Source organism: Indicator indicator, chromosome 5 (assembly GCF_027791375.1).
Source record: "Indicator indicator isolate 239-I01 chromosome 5, UM_Iind_1.1, whole genome shotgun sequence".
Lineage (NCBI taxonomy): Eukaryota > Metazoa > Chordata > Aves > Piciformes > Indicatoridae > Indicator > Indicator indicator.
The window spans coordinates 37,947,015-37,968,376 of NC_072014.1; the positions used below are offsets into that span (position 1 = coordinate 37,947,015).

The 21,362-nt window shown below is 52.9% G+C and overlaps 1 protein-coding gene across 1 annotated transcript; it reads right to left on the bottom strand.

Moving 5' to 3' along the window:
- Positions 1 to 13,216: 13,216 nt before the first annotated feature.
- On the bottom strand, positions 13,217 to 21,085 carry KCNJ3 (potassium inwardly rectifying channel subfamily J member 3). The gene is made up of 2 exons (XM_054381028.1): positions 20,408 to 21,085; positions 13,217 to 13,441 (listed from the first exon to the last, which is right to left on the bottom strand). Exons 1-2 carry the CDS (start codon positions 21,083 to 21,085, stop codon positions 13,217 to 13,219), a joined length of 903 nt encoding a protein of 300 aa, XP_054237003.1.
- Between the last annotated feature and the right edge of the window lie 277 nt (positions 21,086 to 21,362).

Consider the following 21,362-nt stretch of genomic DNA (forward strand, 5'->3'; position numbering starts at 1 on the left):
GAATCCCAGCATGGTGAGGGTTGGAAGGGACCTCTGGAGATCATCCACTCCAAACTCCCTGCTACCCCAGGGGCACCCACAGCAGCTTGCCCAGGAGCACAAGGGCCAGGTGGGGTTGGAAGCTCTCCAGGGAAGGAGACTCCACAACCTCTCTGGGCAGCCTGCTCCAGGCCTCCAGCACCCTCACAACAAACAACTTTCTCCTCCTGGTCACCTGGAACCTCCTGGCTTCCAGTTTGTGCCCAGTGCTCCTTGTGCTGTCCCTGGGCACCACTGAGCAGAGTCTGGCCCCAGCCTCTTGTCCCCCCACAGCTCCTTTAGCTCTTGCTGAGCATTGCTCAGCTCCCCTCTGGGGCTGCTCTTCTGCAGGCTCCACAGCCCCAGGGCTCTCAGCCTTTCCTCCTCACAGAGATGCTCCAGGCCCCTCAGCAGCTTTGCAGCCTCCACTGGACTCTCTCCAGCAGTTCCCTGTCTCTCTTGAATGGGAGAGCCCAGAACTGGACCCAGGACTCCAGCTGTGGTCTGACTAGGGGAGAGTGGAGGGGGAGGAGAAGATCCCTCAGCCTGCTGCCATACTCTTCTGAATGCAGCCCAGACTCCCCTGGACATCTTGGCCATGAGTGCACATTGCTGGCTCACAAGGAACTTGCTGTCCCCCATCTCTCTCAGGTCCTTCTCCACAGAGCTGCTTCCCAGCAGGTCACCCCCTCACCTGTCCTGGTGCAGGGCATTGTCCCCATGCATCACCAACTCCTGGTCCCTTAGCTGAGGGAGTAGAGGAGGAGCCACCTCAGATGGAGCTGCAATAGTTGGAGACCCTCCCATTTTGGGGTGCTCTAAATAAAGCCCAGTGAGCAGACAGGTATCCAGGAGAAGTAACAGGTATCCATGGAGAAGACAGCTGGGCAATTCCTGCCAGGTTTTCAGCTGACAGAACATCTGCCAGAGGCAGGAGCTCTGCTGAATTTTATTTCAGCAATAAATAAATAGAACTTGAGAGCTGTCGGTTGGCTGCTGACAACAAATCCTGACAAAAAGTCATTAATAATGGAGGGAGGAAGATGAGTCAGGGAAAGTCTCCATTGTCAGGAGATCTGCTGTGTCAACTGTGGAGAGGCACCAAGATGCTGCATCAGAATAATCAGAGAACCCCAGGCTGGCTTGGGTGGGAAGGGACCTTTACAGCTCACCTAGTCCAACCCCCCTGCACTCAGCAGGGACACAGATTCATAGAATGGTTTGAGTTGGAAGGGACCTTAAAGGTCATCCAGTTCCACCCTACCTGCCATGGGCAGGGACCCCTCCCACCAGACCAGACAGCTCAAGGCCTCATCCTGCCTGCCCTTGAACACCTCCAGGGAGGGAGCATCCACAACCTGCCTGGGCAGCCTGTTCCAGTGTCTCACCACCCTCACTGCACAGAATTTCTTCCCACTCTCCAGTCTCAATCTCCCTCTTCCAGCTCCAAGCCATTGCCTCTCATCCTGGCACTGCCAGCCCTTGTCAGAAGTCCCTCCCCAGCTTCCCTGTAGCCCCTTCAGGTACTGGAAGGCTGCTCTAAGGTCTCCCTGGAGCCTTCTCCTCTCCAGGCTGAACAGCCCCAGCTCCCTCAGCCTATCCCAGTAGGGAAGGTGCTTCAGCCCTCTGATCATCTCTGTGGCCTGGTCTGGAGGAGGAGTGTGGTCATGGCACTTTGGGCCATGGTTTAAAGGCCATGGTGGTGTTGGGTTGGTGGTTGGACTCCATGACCTTAGAGATCTTTTCCAACCCAAACAATGCTAGGATTCTATGATTCCAATGCCTTTACCTTTTCCTTGTGAGCTCCATTGTGTTTCCTAGAGGGGCAGTGCAGGTTCACCCCCAAGATCAAGCCTTGAGAGCTCCTGAGTTTCCTGGATGATCTCCCCTGTCACTCCCTCAGAGATGCCTCGCTCCTGCTTAGCCCTCCAGGAATTCCTCAGGACAGAAATGGAAGCAGACATGCAGGGTGATGGCAGGAGGGCTGCCTGTGTCAGCAGGAGCAGCAGAAGAAGGCTTGTTGAGGGAGAAGATATTCTGCTTGATTAGGCATGAACCAGTCCTCTTTCAAAGAGAGGACTTCTGATGAGTAACCAGTTCATCAGATTAGATGTGGGGACAGGAAAGCTCCTGCAGAGCTCTCAGATGAAAGCCACCAGTGTTTTTCCTTCCCACAGAGGATGGAATCACTGAATTGTTTTGCTTCAAGCTCACCAAGTCCAACCTTTAACCCAGCACTGCCAGGTCACTGCTAAGCCATGGTCCTCAGCACCACATCTCCACAGCTTTCAAACCCTACTAGGGATGAGGACTCCATCACTGCTCTGAGCAGCCTGGGCCAGGCCTTGACAACATTTTGTGGCAGAAATTGTTCTTCAAGTCCAACCTGAAGCTCCCCTGGGGCAACCTGAGGCCATTTCCTCTTGTCCTGTTGTTTGATACTTGGAAGAAGAGACCAACCCCCACCCCACTCCAATCTCCTTTCAGGGAGTTGTAGAGAACAATGAGGTCTGCCCTCAGCCTCCTCTTCTCCAGGCACCCCAGTTCCCTCAGCCTCTCCCCTTTGGGCTTACCTCCTTTGTCCTTAAGTCCTTTGGACTTATCTCCAAAGAGATCTAAGGGGAAAGAAGGAGAAAGAGCCCTGCAGGCTTTAAGTTGTGCAATCCAGTCCTTTGGGATGGGGTGAGTTACTCCAGATACAACAGCTACAAGTTTGGAGCTACCAAAACCATCCTGGAATGATTCTGTAGAATTGTTTGAGTTGGATCTTCAAGTCCAACCTTCAACCCAACACCACCATGGCCATCAAACCCTGTCCCCAGGTGCCATGGCCACACATTTCTTGAACACCTCCATGAATGGTGACTCCACCACCTCCCTGGGCAGCCTGTTCCAGAGCCTGACCACTCCTGCAGTCAATAAATTGTTCCTACTATCCCACCTAAGCCTCTTCTGGTGCAACTTGAGGACATTTCCTCTTGTTCTGTTGCCTGATACTAGGCAGAAGAGACCAAGCCCCACCTCACTCCAACCTCCTTTCAGGGAGCTGCAGACTGCAATGAGGTCTCCCTGGGCAGCCTGTTCCATAGGTTGAATCATAGAATCCTTTTGGTAGGAAAAGACCTTTAAGACCATGAGTCCAACCACCACCTAAAGCCAGCTGTGCCTCCTTAAACCTCACAAATCCAGCCACTTTTGCTACAGAACCTTCAATCCTCTCATCAGCACTTCTTGTTCCTTTTCTTTCTGGTCCAGCTGAACCCTTTGGCTGTGCAGCACCTGAGCAGCAGCTGCAGGAGAGGGGAGGTGGGGGATGAAGGTCCCAACTCCAGCCCACCCTCAGTGTGTGACAGTGCTGAACGTGCTCCCCTGCCTACCCAATGAATATTGGTTTTCCACTGACAGATTTTGTACAGAGGCAGCAGAAGGGAAAGTCACAGCCAAGTCTAAAAGGCTTCCTGCTCCTGAAATCCAGCCCCAGAAGGGGAATCCTGTGCCAGAGTCAAACCCTGTCCTCCTCATGAACACCAGCAAGAAGGTTTGCTGCCGAGGGAGCTGAAAATCCTCCATCAAAATAATGTGAAATAAGGATAACAGGGTTTGGGAAATAATGGCTTTGAGTGTTCCTCAAAATTACAGGTTGTCAGAGGCATGGAGGGCTTGGAGCTAGCCCAAAAATAATCCCAAATGATTAGCAATTAGCCTCATGAATCACAACCATCTCCAGGGTCTGAAAAGCCCTCTCAGCATCTCGGCTGAGCACCTCTCCCTGTCACTGACACACCAAAACATGGAGCTCCACCAGGATGAACCTCCAAAACATGGAGCTCCACCAGACTGAACCTCCAAAACCTGGAGCTCCACCAGACTGAACCTCAAAAACATGGAGCTCCACCAGACTGAACCTCAAAAACATGGAGCTCCACCAGACTGAACCTCCAAAACATGGAGCTCCACCAGACTGAACCTCCAAAACATGGAACTCCACCAGACTGAACCTCAAAAACATGGAGCTCCACCAGGATGAACCTCCAAAACATGGAGCTCCACCAGGATGAACCTCCAAAACATGGAGCTCCACCAGACTGAACCTCCAAAACATGGAGCTCCACCAGGCTGAACCTCCAAAACCTGGAGCTCCACCAGACTGAACCTCCAAAACCTGGAGCTCCACCAGGATGAACCACCAAAACCTGGAGCTCCACCAGACTGAACCTCCAAAACATGGAGCTGCACCAGACTGAACCTCCAAAACATGGAGCTCCACCAGGCTGAACCACCAAAACCTGGAGCTCCATCAGACTGAACCTCCAAAACCTGGAGCTCCACCAGACTGAACCTCCAAAACATGGAGCTCCACCAGACTGAACCTCCAAAACATGGAGCTCCATCAGACTGAACCTCCAAAACCTGGAGCTCCATCAGACTGAACCTCAAAAACATGGAGCTCCACCAGACTGAACCTCCAAAACATGGAGCTCCACCAGACTGAACCTCCAAAACCTGGAGCTCCATCAGACTGAACCTCCAAAACCTGGAGCTCCACCAGACTGAACCTCCAAAACATGGAGCTCCACCAGACTGAACCTCCAAAACCTGGAGCTCCACCAGACTGAACCTCCAAAACATGGAGCTCCACCAGGATGAACCACCAAAACATGGAGCTCCACCAGACTGAACCTCCAAAACATGGAGCTCCACCAGACTGAACCTCCAAAACATGGAGCTCCACCAGGCTGAACCACCAAAACATGGAGCTCCACCAGACTGAACCTCCAAAACATGGAGCTCCACCAGACTGCACCACCAAAACATGGAGCTCCACCAGACTGAACCTCCAAAACATGGAGCTCCATCAGACTGAACCTCCAAAACATGGAGCTCCACCAGACTGAACCTCCAAAACATGGAGCTCCATCAGACTGAACCTCCAAAACATGGAGCTGCACCAGGCTGAACCTCCAAAACATGGAGCTCCACCAGACTGAACCTACAAAACATGGAGCTCCACCAGGATGAACCTACAAAACATGGAGCTCCACCAGACTGAACCTCCAAAACCTGGAGCTCCACCAGGCTGAACCTCCAAAACCTGGAGCTCCACCAGGCTGAACCTCCAAAACATGGAGCTCCACCAGGCTGAACCTCCAAAACATGGAGCTCCACCAGACTGAACCTACAAAACATGGAGCTCCACCAGGATGAACCTACAAAACATGGAGCTCCACCAGACTGAACCTCCAAAACCTGGAGCTCCACCAGGCTGAACCTCCAAAACATGGAGCTCCACCAGGCTGAACCACCAAAACATGGAGCTCCACCAGGCTGAACCACCAAAACATGGAGCTCCACCAGGCTGAACCTCCAAAACATGGAGCTCCATCAGACTGAACCTCCAAAACATGGAGCTCCACCAGGCTGAACCACCAAAACATGGAGCTCCACCAGGCTGAACCTCCAAAACATGGAGCTCCACCAGGCTGAACCACCAAAACATGGAGCTCCACCAGACTGAACCTCCAAAACATGGAGCTCCACCAGACTGAACCTCCAAAACATGGAGCTCCACCAGACTGAACCTCCAAAACATGGAGCTCCACCAGACTGAACCACCAAAACATGGAGCTCCATCAGACTGAACCTCCAAAACATGGAGCTCCACCAGACTGAACCACCAAAACATGGAGCTCCACCAGGCTGAACCACCAAAACATGGAGCTCCATCAGACTGAACCTCCAAAACATGGAGCTCCACCAGACTGAACCTCCAAAACATGGAGCTCCACCAGGATGAACCTCCAAAACATGGAGCTCCACCAGGATGAACCTCCAAAACATGGAGCTCCACCAGACTGAACCTCCAAAACCTGGAGCTCCACCAGACTGAACCTCCAAAACCTGGAGCTCCACCAGACTGAACCTCCAAAACATGGAGCTCCACCAGACTGAACCTCCAAAACATGGAGCTCCACCAGACTGAACCTCCAAAACATGGAGCTCCACCAGGATGAACCTCCAAAACATGGAGCTCCACCAGGATGAACCTCCAAAACATGGAGCTCCACCAGACTGAACCACCAAAACCTGGAGCTCCACCAGACTGAACCACCAAAACATGGAGCTCCACCAGGATGAACCTCCAAAACATGGAGCTCCACCAGGATGAACCTCCAAAACATGGAGCTCCACCAGGATGAACCACCAAAACATGGAGCTCCACCAGACTGAACCACCAAAACATGGAGCTCCACCAGACTGAACCTCCAAAACATGGAGCTCCACCAGGATGAACCTCCAAAACATGGAGCTCCACCAGACTGAACCTCCAAAACATGGAGCTCCACCAGACTGAACCTCCAAAACATGGAGTTCCACCAGACTGAACCACCAAAACATGGAGCTCCACCAGGATGAACCTCCAAAACATGGAGCTCCACCAGGATGAACCACCAAAACATGGAGCTCCATCAGACTGAACCTCCAAAACATGGAGCTCCATCAGACTGAACCTCCAAAACATGGAGCTCCACCAGACAGGCACCACCAAAACATGGAGCTCCACCAGGCTGAACCACCAAAACATGGAGCTCCACCAGGCTGAACCTCCAAAACATGGAGCTCCACCAGACTGAACCTCCAAAACCTGGAGCTCCACCAGGCTGAACCTCCAAAACCTGGAGCTCCATCAGACTGAACCACCAAAACATGGAGCTCCATCAGACTGAACCACCAAAACATGGAGCTCCATCAGACTGAACCTCCAAAACATGGAGCTCCATCAGACTGAACCTCCAAAACATGGAGCTCCACCAGACTGAACCTCCAAACCTGGAGCTCCACCAGACTGAACCTCCAAAACATGGAGCTCCATCAGACTGAACCTCCAAAACATGGAGCTCCACCAGACTGAACCACCAAAACCTGGAGCTCCACCAGGCTGAACCTCCAAAACATGGAGCTCCATCAGACTGAACCTCCAAAACCTGGAGCTCCACCAGACTGAACCACCAAAACATGGAGCTCCACCAGACTGAACCTCCAAAACATGGAACTCCACCAGACTGAACCACCAAAACATGGAGCTCCACCAGACTGAACCTCCAAAACATGGAGCTCCACCAGACTGAACCTCCAAAACATGGAGCTCCACCAGACTGCACCACCAAAACATGGAGCTCCACCAGACTGAACCACCAAAACCTGGAGCTCCATCAGACTGAACCTCCAAAACATGGAGCTCCACCAGACTGAACCACCAAAACATGGAGCTCCACCAGGCTGAACCTCCAAAACATGGAGCTCCACCAGACTGAACCTCCAAAACATGGAGCTCCACCAGACTGAACCACCAAAACATGGAGCTCCATCAGACTGAACCTCCAAAACATGGAGCTCCACCAGACTGAACCACCAAAACATGGAGCTCCATCAGACTGAACCTCCAAAACATGGAGCTCCACCAGACTGAACCACCAAAACATGGAGCTCCACCAGACTGAACCTCCAAAACATGGAGCTCCACCAGGCTGAACCTCCAAAACATGGAGCTCCACCAGACAGGCACTCCAAAATATGGAACTCAACCAAATCAAAGCCCACAGCCAGCCCTGAGCATCTTCCAGTGTTCCCCAGGGAAAGCTCCAGAGGTCTGGTATTGGGCTGACCCCAAGGCCCTCATCACACAGGAGGTTTAACCTGTGGGTCATGTAGGTGGTAGAGAGGAGAGGCAGGAGCTATCCATGGTCACCTCAAGCATCCAAGGCCTCCTGAGAAATGTCATAGAATCAGAGTTGTTTGCTTTGGAAGAGACCTCTAAGATCACCAAGTCCAAACCATCAACCCCACACCACCATGGCCATTACACCATGGCCCCAAGTGCCATGGCCTCACATTTCTTGAGCACCTCCAGGGATAGGAACTCCACCACCTCCCTGGGCAGCCTGTTCCAGTGCCTGACCACTCTTGCAGCAAAGAAATTGTTCCTCATCTCCAACCTGAACTTCCCCTGCTGGAACCCGAGGCCATTTCCTCTCTTTCTACCCCTTGTTGCACCTTGACTGACAGGTTCACTGAGTCACTTGTACCCAGGTCATGGAATCATTAGGGTTTGAAGAGACCTTTCTGATCACCAAGTCCAGCCATGAACCCAGCACTGCCAGGCCACCACTAAACCATGGCACTCAGCACCACATCTCCACAGCTTTCAAACTCCTCCAGGGCTGGGGGACTCCACCACTGCCCTGGGAAGCTTTTCCCAGGCCTTGACAAGCCTTTTGGGGTAGAAATTGTTCCTCATCTCCAACCTAAAGCTCTCCTGGGGCAGCTTGAGGCTGTTTCCTTTCAACCTGTCACTTGTTCCTTGAGAGAAGAGATCAATCCCTGCCTGGCTCCAGCCTCCTTTCTGGGAGTTGTAGAGTGCCAGAAGGTCTCCCCTCAGCCTCCTCTTCTCCAGGCTGAACACCCCCAGTTCCCTCAGCTGCTCCTCACCAGCCCTGCTCTCCAGACCCTTTCCCAGCTTTGTTGCCCTTCTCTGGACCTGCTCCAGCTCCTCAGTGTCCTTCTTGGAGTCCTCTGAGATATGTAACTTATGTTTGCTAAAAGCAGGAGTTGGTGGAAAGGGCCATGCCCCTTGGGAAGGGGAGCCAGGCTCTTCTGAGCTCAGCACAGAGGTCCCAGAGGGCCAGGAAGATCCTGGTTTCCTTCCCTCTAGGGATGCACTTCCCACTTTCCACCTGTTCTTTATCTAAACCACCTAAAAGCTGTAATTAAGGAGGGTAAGGAAAAGCAAGAAAGAAATGTTGCTATTTCCCTGAAATTAAAATTGCAGTGAGGAGGCAGTCAATTAACTGCATCAAGTCGGGAGGCATCCATGAGAAATCATTTTTGATCTGATTTAATGAGAGAAGGCAGAGGAAATGGGGATTTTAATCAGCCAAGTGGGATTTCTAAGCAAGAAGATCCTGCTTAGAACAGCTCATTAGAGTCCTCCAACCCCCCTCTCCCCCCAGGTCTTTATTGTCCCCCCCAGACACTCAACCCAAGATTTCTTGTATATATTTACTAATTCTCTACAGCCCCTGGTGACACTGCACAGCCAAAGTTAACTGTGAAAAGCAGAAAACAAAGCCAAAGAAGGTAAAAAAAAAGAAAGAGTCTTCAGAAGTACCTGATGAAGAAAACCCAAGAGGCTCTCTAAGTCCCTGTCAGAAGCACAGAATGCATCAGGTTGGAAGGGACCCTCGAAGGTCATCTTGTTCAACCCCCCTGCAGTCAGCAGGGACCCCTCCGACTAGAGCAGGCTGCTCAGGGTCACATCAAGTTTGACTTTGAATGTCTCCACCACATCCCTGGGATCTTGTTCCAGTCTCCCACCACCCTCATTGTGAAGAGCTTCCTCCTGATGCCCACCCTAAGTCTACCCTGCTGTAGAAGACAGAGCTGACTTCAAGCCAGTGCTAGGAAGACTCCAAAATCCTTATTTATTGCACCAGAACACAGATGATCAGAGGGCTGGAAGACCTCTCCTATGAGGACAAGCTGGGAAGGTCAGGGCTGGTCAGACTGGAGAAGAGAAGGCACCAGAAAGACTTTAGAGCAGCCTTCCAGTACCTGAAGTGGGCTACAGGAGAGCTGGGGAGGGACTGCTTAGAAGGGCCTGTGGTGATAGAATGAGGAGCAATGGTTGGAAACTGGAGCAGGGCAGATTCAGGTTGGTCATTAGGAGGAAATTCCTCACAATGAGGGTGGTGAAGCACTGGGAACAGGTTGCCCAGGGGTGTGGTGAAGATGTGAAGCTCTGGAGACATTCAAGGTCAACCTTGATGGACCTCTGAGCAACCTGATCTAGTTGGAGGTGTCCCTGCTGACAGCAGAGGGGTCGGAGAAGATGACCTTCAAGGGTCCCTGCCAACCTGATGCATTCTGTGATTATCACTACAAGGGCTAAACCTGAGTGAGAAACACTCACTGTCTTCTTCTGCTTCTTGGGATTTATGAGGCACTTGCACCCTGCCCACACCAGATGGTGACAGCAGAGATTGGAACAGGAATAACATGGACAAAGTAAATTGTAGAACGGTTTGGGTTGGAAGGGACCTCAAAGATCATCCAGTTCCAACCCCCTGCCATGGGCAGGGACACCTCCCACTAGCCCAGCTTGCTCAAGGCCTCATCCAACCTGGCCTTGAACACCTCCAGGGAGGGAGCATCCATGACCTCCATGGGCAACCTGCTCCAGTGTCTCATCACCCTCACTGGAAAGAATTTCCCACCTCAACCCTCTCTTCCAACCCTCTCAGCTGTATCCTTGCCTCATTTGCAAATCCACCACAGTTTATTTAATCTTCCTCCAACCTACTTCTCACAGGCTGCACATTCATCATCCACAGGGCTCTCCTGAACCACAGCAGATCAATCAGCCTTGCTCAGCCCCCTGACACCCACCAGCACTCCACTCTCTCCAGTCACACACAATCAAAGCTCCTGGGAAAAGCCTTCTTAGACGTATGAGCTACTCAAACCAACAAATGTCCTGTCTACACCAACCCAAACCCCAGCAGCCTGGTTTCCAAACAAGTGAGAGTCACAATGTCCAGTTCTGGGCCCCCAGTTCAAGAGAAACAGGGAACTACTGGAGAGGTTCCAGTGGAGGCCACAAAGACACTGGGGAGCCTGGAGCACCTCTGTGAAGAGGAAAGGCTGAGAGCCCTGGGGCTGTGGAGCCTGCAGAAGAGCAGCCCCAGAGGGGAGCTGAGCAATGCTCAGCAAGAGCTAAAGGAGCTGTGGGGGGCAAGAGGCTGGGGCCAGACTCTGCTCAGTGGTGCTCAGGGACAGCACAAGGGGCACTGGGCACAAACTGGAAGCCAGGAGGTTCCATCTGAAGATGAGGAGAAAGTTGTTTGGTGTGAGGGTGCTGGAGGCCTGGAGCAGGCTGCCCAGAGAGGTTGTGGAGTCTCCTTCTCTGGCAAGCTTCCAAACCCAGCTGGATGTGATCCTGGGCCAGACCCAGCTTTGTTGCCCTTCTCTGGACCAGCTCCAGCCCTTCAATGCCCTTGGACTGAGAGTCCCTACACTGAACCCAGGATTCAAGGTGCAGCCTCACCAGTGCCCTATACAGGAGGACAATCTCTACCCTACTCCTGCTGGCCACTATCACTGTTCCATGTCAGGCTGCTGGTGGCTTTCTTGGCCACCTGGGCACACTGCTGATTCACCTTCAGCTGCTGTCAACCAGCACCCCCCAGGTCCTTTTGCACCAGGCAGTTTCCAGCCACTCTGCCCCCAGTTGGAGCCTGAAAGAAGTGGAAACTACCCTGAAGAACCTGCAGGGAAAAAAATGGCTCCTGATTTTCTGCAGACTTTTAATCTCCTAAGTGTCCTACTCAGAACATCCTTCAGCTGACTTTGCTCCTTCCCTCACATCCCTCCTTGCTCTCCTTACCTGAGCCCACCTCAGCTAAAGCTACCTGTTGGGAATCATTAGTGAGAAGTGCTCCAGCTTAGAGTAAATCCCTAGAGCTTGTATCATAAGGCAAGGCTTCACCACTCCTGCAGCACCTCCAGCTTTGTCTTTACACCCCTCCCATCACCATTCCTGCTTCTCTTCCAGTCCAGTTGCCCTCCAGCTCTGCACTCTCTTTTTCCTCCCTCAGTTTTTAACTTTCAAACCCTTTCATCCCTCTGTGTTGTATCAAGATAGGGCACATTTTTGCTGTTTTACCCAAAATTCATCTCGTCTTGGAAAACTAGGTCACAAAATGTGCAAGCTTATATAACTTGGGCTTCCCAGAGTCAGAAAATTCCTCCTTTTGGGCTTTTTTTTCTGGGGTTTTGGAGTTTGTTTTTTTTTTTTCCCAGTGTGGATAATTTCAGAGCCTGAAATATTTACAAACAGAAGCTCCAAAGTACACACGACTTTGTTTTAAACATCAAATCAGTTATTTACAAAATTTGGAGGGTTTTATTATTTCTGTTTGACAACAGAAAGGGGAAAAAAAAACAAACAGAAAAAGAAAAAACAAACAGAAAAAAAACCAAACAAACAACCTGGAGATCCCTGGTCTGTATGTCAGCACTGAAACCCTTCCATAAGCAGGGAGTTTTCCTAGAAATATCATGGAATTTTCATTGAATCCCTACATCCCAGTGTGGTGGGGGTTGGAAGGGACCTCTGGAGATCATCCACTCCAACCTTCCTGCTACACCAGGGGCACCCACAGCAGCTTGCCCAGCATCACAATGGCCAAGTGGGTTTGGAAGCTCTCCAGAGAAGGAGACTCCACAACCTCTCTGGGCAGCCTGCTCCAGGCCTCCAGCACCCTCACACCAAACAACTTTCTCCTCATCTTCAGGTGGAACCTCCTGGCTTCCAGTTTGTGCCCAGTGCCCCTTGTGCTGTCCCTGGGCACCACTGAGCAGAGTCTGGCCCCAGCCTCTTGCCCCCCACAGCTCCTTTAGCTCTTGCTGAGCATTGCTCAGCTCCCCTCTGGGGCTGCTCTTCTGCAGGCTCCACAGCCCCAGGGCTCTCAGCCTTTCCTCCTCACAGAGATGCTCCAGGCCCCTCAGCATCACTGGAGCTTCCACCAGACTGTCTCCAGTAGTTTCCTGTCCCTCTTGAACTGGAGCTTCCACCAGACTGTCTCTAGTAGTTCCCTGTCCCTCTTGAACTGGGGAGCCCAGAACTGGACTGAGGACTCCAGATGTGGCCTCAGTAGTAAAGGAAAACCTCCCTGGACCTACTGCCTGCACTTTTCTTCATGCACCCACCCCAGGAGCCCATTGGCTTTGTTGGCCATGAGTGCACATTGCTGGCTCCTGGGGAACTTATGGGAACCATCTGGACACCACCATACGGACCCAAGAAATGATCACAGCTATTTTGAATATTCCCTCTAAGCCCTGCCTTGCAGCAGGTAACACCCTGGGAAGCAAACCAAGACCCTGGCTGGTGCAGGAGCCTTGCTCCTGAGCACACCACAGCATCCCTGGCAGCCACCCCAGAGGCTTCTCCTCTTTGCATCACCTTGGTAACAGACACGGTACTGAAAATCCCTCAAACCTTTGCACTTTGTGGGAAAACACAACTCAAGGAAGCTTTTGGAGCACAGTGTTGGATTAAAGGACAATGTGAGGCAACCAATTAGTCAGGCATGGGTGGGACCTGCAAGGTGACATCTGCTGCATGGAGCCTTTGCTTTGTCTACTCACCGGTGGTCTCCACGATGCCCTCCAGGATGACGACGATCTCGAACTGCTCCGTCTGCATGCTGCGCTGGGAGAGGTCATAGAAGGGGCTCTTGGCATCTATCACGTGGCAGATGGTGAGTGGGGACACCAGGAAAAGCTGGTCAGCCCCTGTGCTGAAGCCCACATCCAGCTCCAGCTGATCCAACGGGAGAAACTCACCCTCTGGGGTCTGGCGAGACTGGGTGAGGGGAGAGACAGAGAAAGAGAGAGGTCACTGCTGGAGCAGCCACCACTGGGGCACCCCAAAAGCATCTCCACATCCCTGCCATCACATGGGGCAAACCCCAGGCCAGCCCCATGGCCATGAAACAGGTGGAAATCCAGCACAGGCACTGGGACAGGCTGCCCAGGGAGCTGGTGGAGTCAATATCCCTGGAGGCATTCAAGAAACATCTGGATATGGCAGCTGGGGACATGGTTTAATGGCCATGGTGGTGCTGAGGCGATGCTTGGACTGGATCATCTCAGAGGTCTTTTCCAACCCAAACAATTCTATCATTCTATTTGATTATAGGAAGAAAGACATGGATCTGTTGGAGTGAGGCCAGAGGAGGCCACAGAAATTGTCCAAGGGCTGGAAGCCCTCTGCTGGGAGGCCAGGCTGAGAGAGTTGGGCTTGTTCAGCCTGGAGAAGAGAAGGCTCCAGGGAGACCTTCTGGTGGCCTTGCAGTGCTTCAAGGGCTGAGCAGAAAGCTGGGGACAGAGTTTTGAGCAGGGCCTGTTGTGACAGGACCAGGGGTGATGGTCTGAGCTAAAAGAGGGAGATTCAGACTAGAGAGAAAGAGGAAATGTTTGACACTGAGGGTGGTGAGACACTGAAACAGGTTGGCCAGGGAGGCTGTGAATGCCACCTCCTTGGAGGTGTTCAAGCTCAGGCTGGATGAGGCCTTGAGCAATCTGGTCTAGTGGGAGGTGTCCCTGCCCAAGGCAGGGGGGTCAGAACTAGATAGTCCTTAAGGTCCCTTCCAACCCAGACCATTCTATGATTTCCTCTCATCCAATCACCTGATACTAGGGAGAAAAGACCAACCTCCACCTCACTCCAACCTCCTTTCAGGGAGCTGTAGAGAGCCATGAGATCTCCCTTCAGCCTCTTCTTCTCCAGACTAAACACCCCCAGTTCCCTCAGCTGCTCCTCACAAGGTTTGTTCTCCAGACTCTTCAGCAGGTTCACTGCCCTCCCCTTCAGACACCCAACACCTCCCCAGATCCATGCCGTGACACCACGATGGCAGGTGAGAGCTCACAGCCGCCTCCAATCTCCCTCCCTGGCCAGGAACTCTTTTTGCAGGCACATTCCTGGGCCATGAACTCCTTGCAGATAGCAGCAGCAGCTGGATTCATGGCCAGCTTCTCCCCTCAGAGCTGGCTAGCAACAAGCAACGTCAGCCTGGAATCAGCTGAGCACACAGTTCTCCAGAGAGGCTCTTAGATCACTGTCCTCTGGACAAAGGAAGCCTGCAGAAGTGATGCTGTTCTTACTTGTCTGCTAGGAGACAACAAACAGCATTTCACAAGCCCAGAAAAATCAGACTCAGGGCTGAAATCTCAAATTCAGGCTCATCCATCTCCTTGCAAGCTACACTTTGAGTCCCTGGCCCATGAGGAGCGTTGGTCCTCAGCACAGCCCTGCCCAAATCCTCCCTCTCCAGCTTTGATTTCTTCTCCCTGTGACATGAACAGGCAGGAACAGAATGTCCCAGCCCTTCCTGCTCATTACATTTACTATAGAATCTTACATTAGGAAAAATTAGGATAATTAGGAGCAATTGCTGTCCCCAAAGAGTGGTAAAATCCTGGAGAAGGCTGCCCAGGGCAGTGGTAAGAGTCCCAGCTCCTGGAGAGACTGAAAAGCTGTGGAGATGTGGTGCTGAAGGAGGTGGTCTGGTGGTGACCTGGCAGTGCTGGTTGGACCTGAAAGGTCTTTACCAACAAAGCCATTCTGTGATTATTTGCCACTCAGGTTTTTTAAAGTAGTTTTATAAGCTGATGGATTCACAAGAATCAAAACCCAACACGGAATCCCTCTTTGAGATGCATTTCCATCACCCCCATTTCCATCATCTTCAGCTATGTGAAACCCCACAGTGAGCAACACCTCTGACTGGAAATGGGAGGGGTTTTGTCCACTGGAACACAATTGCACTTGAAGGAAAAAGCATCACCTTTGTTCTAACCTTTCCTCTGATATAATGATCCCAAAATCCCAGTGTGGTGGGGGTAGGAAGGGACCTCTGGAGATCATCCACTCCAACCCCCCCTCCAGAGAAGGAGACTCTGGGCAGCCTGCTCCAGGCCTCCAGCACCCTCACACCAAACAACTTTCTCATCCTCAGATGGAACCTCCTGGCTTCCACTTTGTGCCTGTCCTTGTCCTGTCCCTGGGCACCACTGAGCAGAGTCTGGCCCCAGCCTCTTGCCCCCCACAGCTCCTTTAGCTCTTGCTGAGCATTGCTCAGATCCCCTCTGGGGCTGCTCTTCTGCAGGCTCCACAGCCCCAGGGCTCTCAGCCTTTCCTCCTCACAGAGATGCTCCAGGCCCCTCAGCATCTTTGGAGCCTCCTCTGGACTTTCTGCAGTAGTTCCCTGTCTCTCTTGAACTGGGGAGCCCATGGCTGGACCCAGAGCTCCAGATCTGGGCTCTCTAGGGAGGAGTAGAGGGGCAAGAGAACCTCCCTTGATCTGCTGGCCACACTCTTCTTCATGCACCCCAGGAGATCATGTGCCTTCCTGGCTACAAGGGCACATTGCTGGCTGCTGGGGAACTCATTGTTCACCAGCACTCCCAACTCCTCCTATGTGAAGCTGCCTCCCAGCAGCACTGGTGCAGGGGGCCACTGGTGTGTGGCATGGGAGGTGTTGGGGCTCAGGTGGAGAAGCTGTTGGGAGTCCAAATGCAGAAGGCAGCAGACAGAGCCAAAAGGGATTATTCTCCTCTGTGAGGATTTGGTTTCTATTTTTACTGTTTCCCCTGAAGGGTGGCTGGGTTTGATGGAGATCTAATCCCAAACAAACAGTGAGGTGCCTCACTGCCACCAAGCCCTGGCTGAGGAGCCTGCTTTCATTTGGGTGGGTGAAAATCCAGATGGATTCCCCCTTCCTCTGCTCCCCCAGCCCAGCACAGCCAGTTTAGGTAAAGCCATCAGAGCCCAGAAACATCTAGAGCACATCTGCATAAATCTGCTGCCTGCAGGGCTTTGTTTGTTCTTTCTTTAGAGAGAAGTTGACTTTTCAGTTAAAAAAGACAAAAACTTCAAGAAAAGCACCAAATAAGGACCCATAGGCAGGGGTGAGGAGCAGCTCTAGAGAAGGAATGGTTCCCACCAGACCACCCACACCTCCACAGTGCTGTTATAGTCACAGGGGAGGCAAAAGTTGGCCCATTTCTGGGTGATGTGGTTGTGGTGGAGATACCAAGAAGACAGAAGAAAATGGTGGCTCTCTACCAAAGCCAACTCAGAAGATGTCAGAAGAACTCAGGAGCAGGTCCACAGGAGGCCACGAAGAGGATTGGAACACCTCTCATATGACGTTGTTCAGAATGGAGAAGAGAAGGCTCCAGAGAGACCTTCTGGTTGCCTTTCATGTGAGTGGTGGGAGAATAGGAGTGGTGCCCAGGCAGCAGCCCACCCATTTTTACCCATTCTTCCTCATCATTTTCTTTCCCTCATCTGTAGCTTCTTTGGATTTTGCCATGTCCCTCAACCAAGCTGTCTTTAACTCTCCTATTTCATCCCTATATCATGGAATCACAGAATGGTTTAAGGGAGAAGGGACCTTAAAGATCATCTAGTTCCAACTTAAAGATCTAACTTACAGATCACCTAGTTCCACACCCCTGCACTCAGCAGGGACATCTGCTACTAGAGCAGGTTGCTCAGAGCCCCACACAACCTGACCCACAAGGGTTCCAGGGGTGGGCTACCTACCACCTCTCTGGGCAACCTGGGCCAGGGTCTCACCACCCTCAGTGTCAAACATTTCTTCCTTCTCTCCAGTCTGGATCTGCCTCTTCCAGTTCAAACCATCACCCCTTGTCCTGTCAAAACAGTCCCAGCTCAAAAGTCTGTCCCCAGCTTTCTGCTCAGCCCTTGAAGCACTGCAAGGCCACCAGAAGGTCTCCCTGCAGCCTTCTCTTCTCCAGGCTGAACAAGCCCAACTCTCTCAGCCTGGCCTCACAGCAGAGGGCTTCCACCCTCTGCTCATTTTCCAATGAGTTTCTGCATTAACTTCCCACTTCAAAGCTCTTATCTTTGTTTTTCCCCCTCGCTATGGCAAGCTTAGCAGGAAAGCTCCAAATGAAAGCCACTGTGTCAGGATTTCCAACTGCAGACAGGTTTTGCCATCCTGTTTTCCATTGGATTGACAGTTTTTTCACAGGTTTTGCCAACAGAGAAGCATTTCAGCAGGAAAACCTGTGAGCAGCCCCACCATTAACTCTGCAGCAGAGGTTTCTGTAGGCCAGCCGAGGCACAAAGCAGCAAGGCAGCATTTTTCACCCCACCACCACATATTCCTGCAAGCTGGAAAGACTCCTTGCTGCAGTCCTGGGGGGGTTTCCTCCTTTTTTTTTTTTTTTTCAGTCAGGAAGCTTGGTCAAGCTCCACTAACCCCCAACAGAGACATTGGGAGAAGATTCAGAGCCACCTAGAACCATACCCACAGAAAAGCCACATTTTAGCCTTCTGTTTAAACTGGAGATTAGGAAGAAATTCTTTCCGGTGAGGGTGCTGAGACACTGGAACAGGTTGCCCAGGCAGGTTGTGGATGTCCCCTCCCTGGAGGTGTTCAAAGCCAGGTTGGATGAGGGCTTGAGCAACCTGGGTTAGTAGAAGATGTCCCTGCCCATGGCAGGGGGGTTGGAACTGGATGATCTTTAAAGGTTCCTTCCAACCCAAACTATTTTATGATTCTGTTTCTTTTCTTTCTTCCCATTTTTGCAGCTCTCGTGGTCTGGGCAGCTTTGGGATGAGGAAAAACCCAAAGGCTGGGGACAGAGGACACCAGAGGGTGGTCACCACCCAGCTGCCAGCACCCCCAGCAGTGGCACAGCTCACAGATGGCATTTTCCTGTGCCTCACACAAAGGATGCCCAGGACGCAAGGCCAAGCTTGCTTTGTCTGAGCTGCTGCTGCTCTGGCAGCCTTCCCTCAGCTCCTCTCTGCTTCTGGCTATTTTTAAACAGCTGCAAAACCTTCACCCCTCTCTCCCTCCAGCACAAAACCAGAGGAAATCTTGGTGAGGAAGTGTCTCTTTATGTAGATTTCAAGTTCAGAATGGTTTTGTTGTTGTTGTTTGTTTGAGTTTTTCTGGAGCCACACTTAAGTTTGAAGCTCTAACTTTGAAAATTAAAGGGTTGGTTTCAAAATTTGGCATAGAAAATAATGAATTTGGAGGCTTTAAAGCTATTCAAGAGCCACCTTAAATGTGCCAGTCCAACCTCCCCCTTATCAGGTTGGTCACACAGAGCAGTTGGAGGGGTCACCGTGGTGACCAGATAATTGCTTACCAGGCTAATTGGACGTCATTCAATTAACTGCCTCAACTTGGGACAGAAGGAAACGATCAGGGATAGCTGGGGAGCAGCAGGATTCCAGCTGGTTGCTCAGAAAGGAAAGCTCTGGGTGAGCTGCAGCTTGAGCATCTCCACCAATATTGGTACCCAGACTCAGAAAACATCAGGCTGGGCACCCACATACCCTGCATGGCACCCACATCACTTGCTGAGCCTCTCTTGGAGGGTTGGGTGCCCACAGCTCCTTGCAGAGCATCCACTTCGAAAGCTGGGCACCCACATAGCTTTCTTAGCACCCATCTTGAGGGCAGGGCACCCACATCCCTTTGCCTGAGCACCCACCCTGAGAGGTGGGCACCCACATCTCCTGCAGAGCACCCAGCTCGAGGGTTAGGCACCCACATCCTCTTCAGAGCACCCACCCCAACGGCAGGGCACCCTAATCCCCTGCAGAGCACCCACCCTGCAGGCTGGGCAACCATCCTGAGGACAGAGCACCCACATGCCCTGCGAAGTGCCCACCCTGGGAACAGGGCATCCACATCCCCTTACAGAGCACCCACCTCAAGGGTTGGGCACCCACACACCTTGCTGAGCACCCATCTTGAGGGTAAGGCACCCACCCCAAAGCCAGGGCATGCATGTCCCCTTGCCACAGCACCCACCTCGAGGGCTGGGCACCCACATCCCTTGCAAAATACCCACTCTAGAGGGCAAAAGCACCCACCCTGAAGGCAGGACACCCACATCCCTGCATGCATCAACCATCAGCCAAGCCATCCCCTTCCACCCCCTCCACATTTATTCCATCTCCCCTACGGCTACGTGGGGGGAAAGTGTGGCAAGATCTCCACTAAACCCCCAACTCCCCCTTAGAAATCCAGGGCCATTAGCAGGAGCTTGAAACATCTGACCCTGGGCATCCTGCTTCCCATGAAGTTCATGCACCGAATCGATAAAGTTCTGCCTGGGTGGCCTCACCGTTCCCCCCCCATCCCCCAAAAAAAAAAAAAAAGCCCAGAGCCTCAAAGAATCGTTTGGCTCGGGAAAGCCCTCCAAGATCATCGAGGGCAACCATCAACCTAAGACCACCGAAGAGCTTTCTTTTTAAATGCAGACCGGGGGAATTCAAGCTACAAAGTACTGATGCGTCGCAGAAATCTGGTGGTTTCTAGCAACACATACGTGTAAGGCCGGCGCTGGATGTGAATGTTCTCCTACAAAGCTGCTGCTCAATCAGACGGTTGAGAATAAATCTGGTGCCTGATGGTTGAGCTCAGGGACATGGAGGGAGCCCCAGGTGGGAGCGAGGAATGGTGAAAGGTGCCCAAAGGGGCGGACAGCAGAGGTGGGGATCACAGAATGGTTTGGGTTGCAAGGGACCGCAAACATCATCTAGTTCCAACCCGCTCTGCCCATGGACAGGGACACCTTCCACTAAGCTCAGGTTGCTCAAGGCCTCATCCAACCTGGCCCTTGAGCACCTTGATGCCAGAGGGCATCCACAAACTCCCGGGCAACCTGTTCCAGCGTCTCACCACCCTCCCTGGAAAGAAAGAAGGATGAGAAACGGGCCAGCAGGGGACATCCGCGGGGACCCGGCGGCGGCAGCGGTGGGACCAACACTTACTTTGAGCAGCTTGCAGCGGATCTGCGCGGAGACCATGTGGCTGTTGCGGAGGTTGCCCACCCGGAACATGAGGGTCAGTTTGCCGTCCCGCATGGAGATGGCGGCGTGCTCACTGAACATCAGCGTCTCAGCCCTCTTCTTGGGCTGGGACATCTTGATGAACATGCAGCCGATGAGGAAGGCATCCACGATGGAGCCCAAGATGGACTGGAAGAGGAAGAGGATGATGCCCTCGGGGCATTTGTCCGTGATGTAGCGGTAGCCGTAGCCGATGGTCGCTTCGGTCTCGATGAAGAAGAGGAAGGCAGAGGGGAAGTTGTAGACGTTGGCCACGCAGGGGGTGTAGCTGTCATCGTGCGCCTTGTTGAGGTCTCCTCGCATGTAGGCGATCACCCACCACATGGAGGCCATGAAGAGCCAGGCTACGGTGTAGGTGAGGATGAAGATGAAGAGATTCCAACGCCACTTGAGATCCACCAACGTAGTGAAGAGATCCGAGAGGTAGCGGCTGGTCTCTCCCCCCAGGTTGCCGTGCTGCACGTTACACCGCCCGTTCTTATCCACGAACCGCTGCCTCTTCCCCCGCGGGGCCGCCCGGGGCGGCGGCAGCCCCCCGCCGCTGGCTGAGGTGCTCACTACCTGGTAGTCATCCCCCAGCTTCCTCCTCAGAGCCGACATGCTCCGTGCCGCACCGCTCCGCCGAGCCCGGGCCCGGCGGCCCCGGCCCCGGCCCCGCCGCCGCCGCCTCTCTGCGGGCGCGGAGGCTCCGCTCTGCGCGGCCGCCACCCACGCGGAGCCCGGCGGCAGGGGCGGTGCGGCCCCAGGCTGGGCGACCCCAGCTCCGCCCTGCGATCAACCCACACACCCACCCCCGGTCCGCCCATCGATCCGCCCATCGACCCGCCTATCGATCCGCCCTCCAGCGGCCTCCGGTCCGCCCCAGATCCGCCCTCCA

Excerpts from the sequence above, each read along its gene's own strand:
- KCNJ3 (XM_054381028.1), bottom strand. The coding sequence starts at position 21,085 with ATGTCGGCTCTGAGGAGGAAGCTGGGGGATGACTACCAGGTAGTGAGC. Across the intron at positions 13,442-20,407 it reads TCCGCTGCAAGCTGCTCAAA|TCTCGCCAGACCCCAGAGGG; the intron begins GTAAGTGTTGGT and ends CCCCTCACCCAG.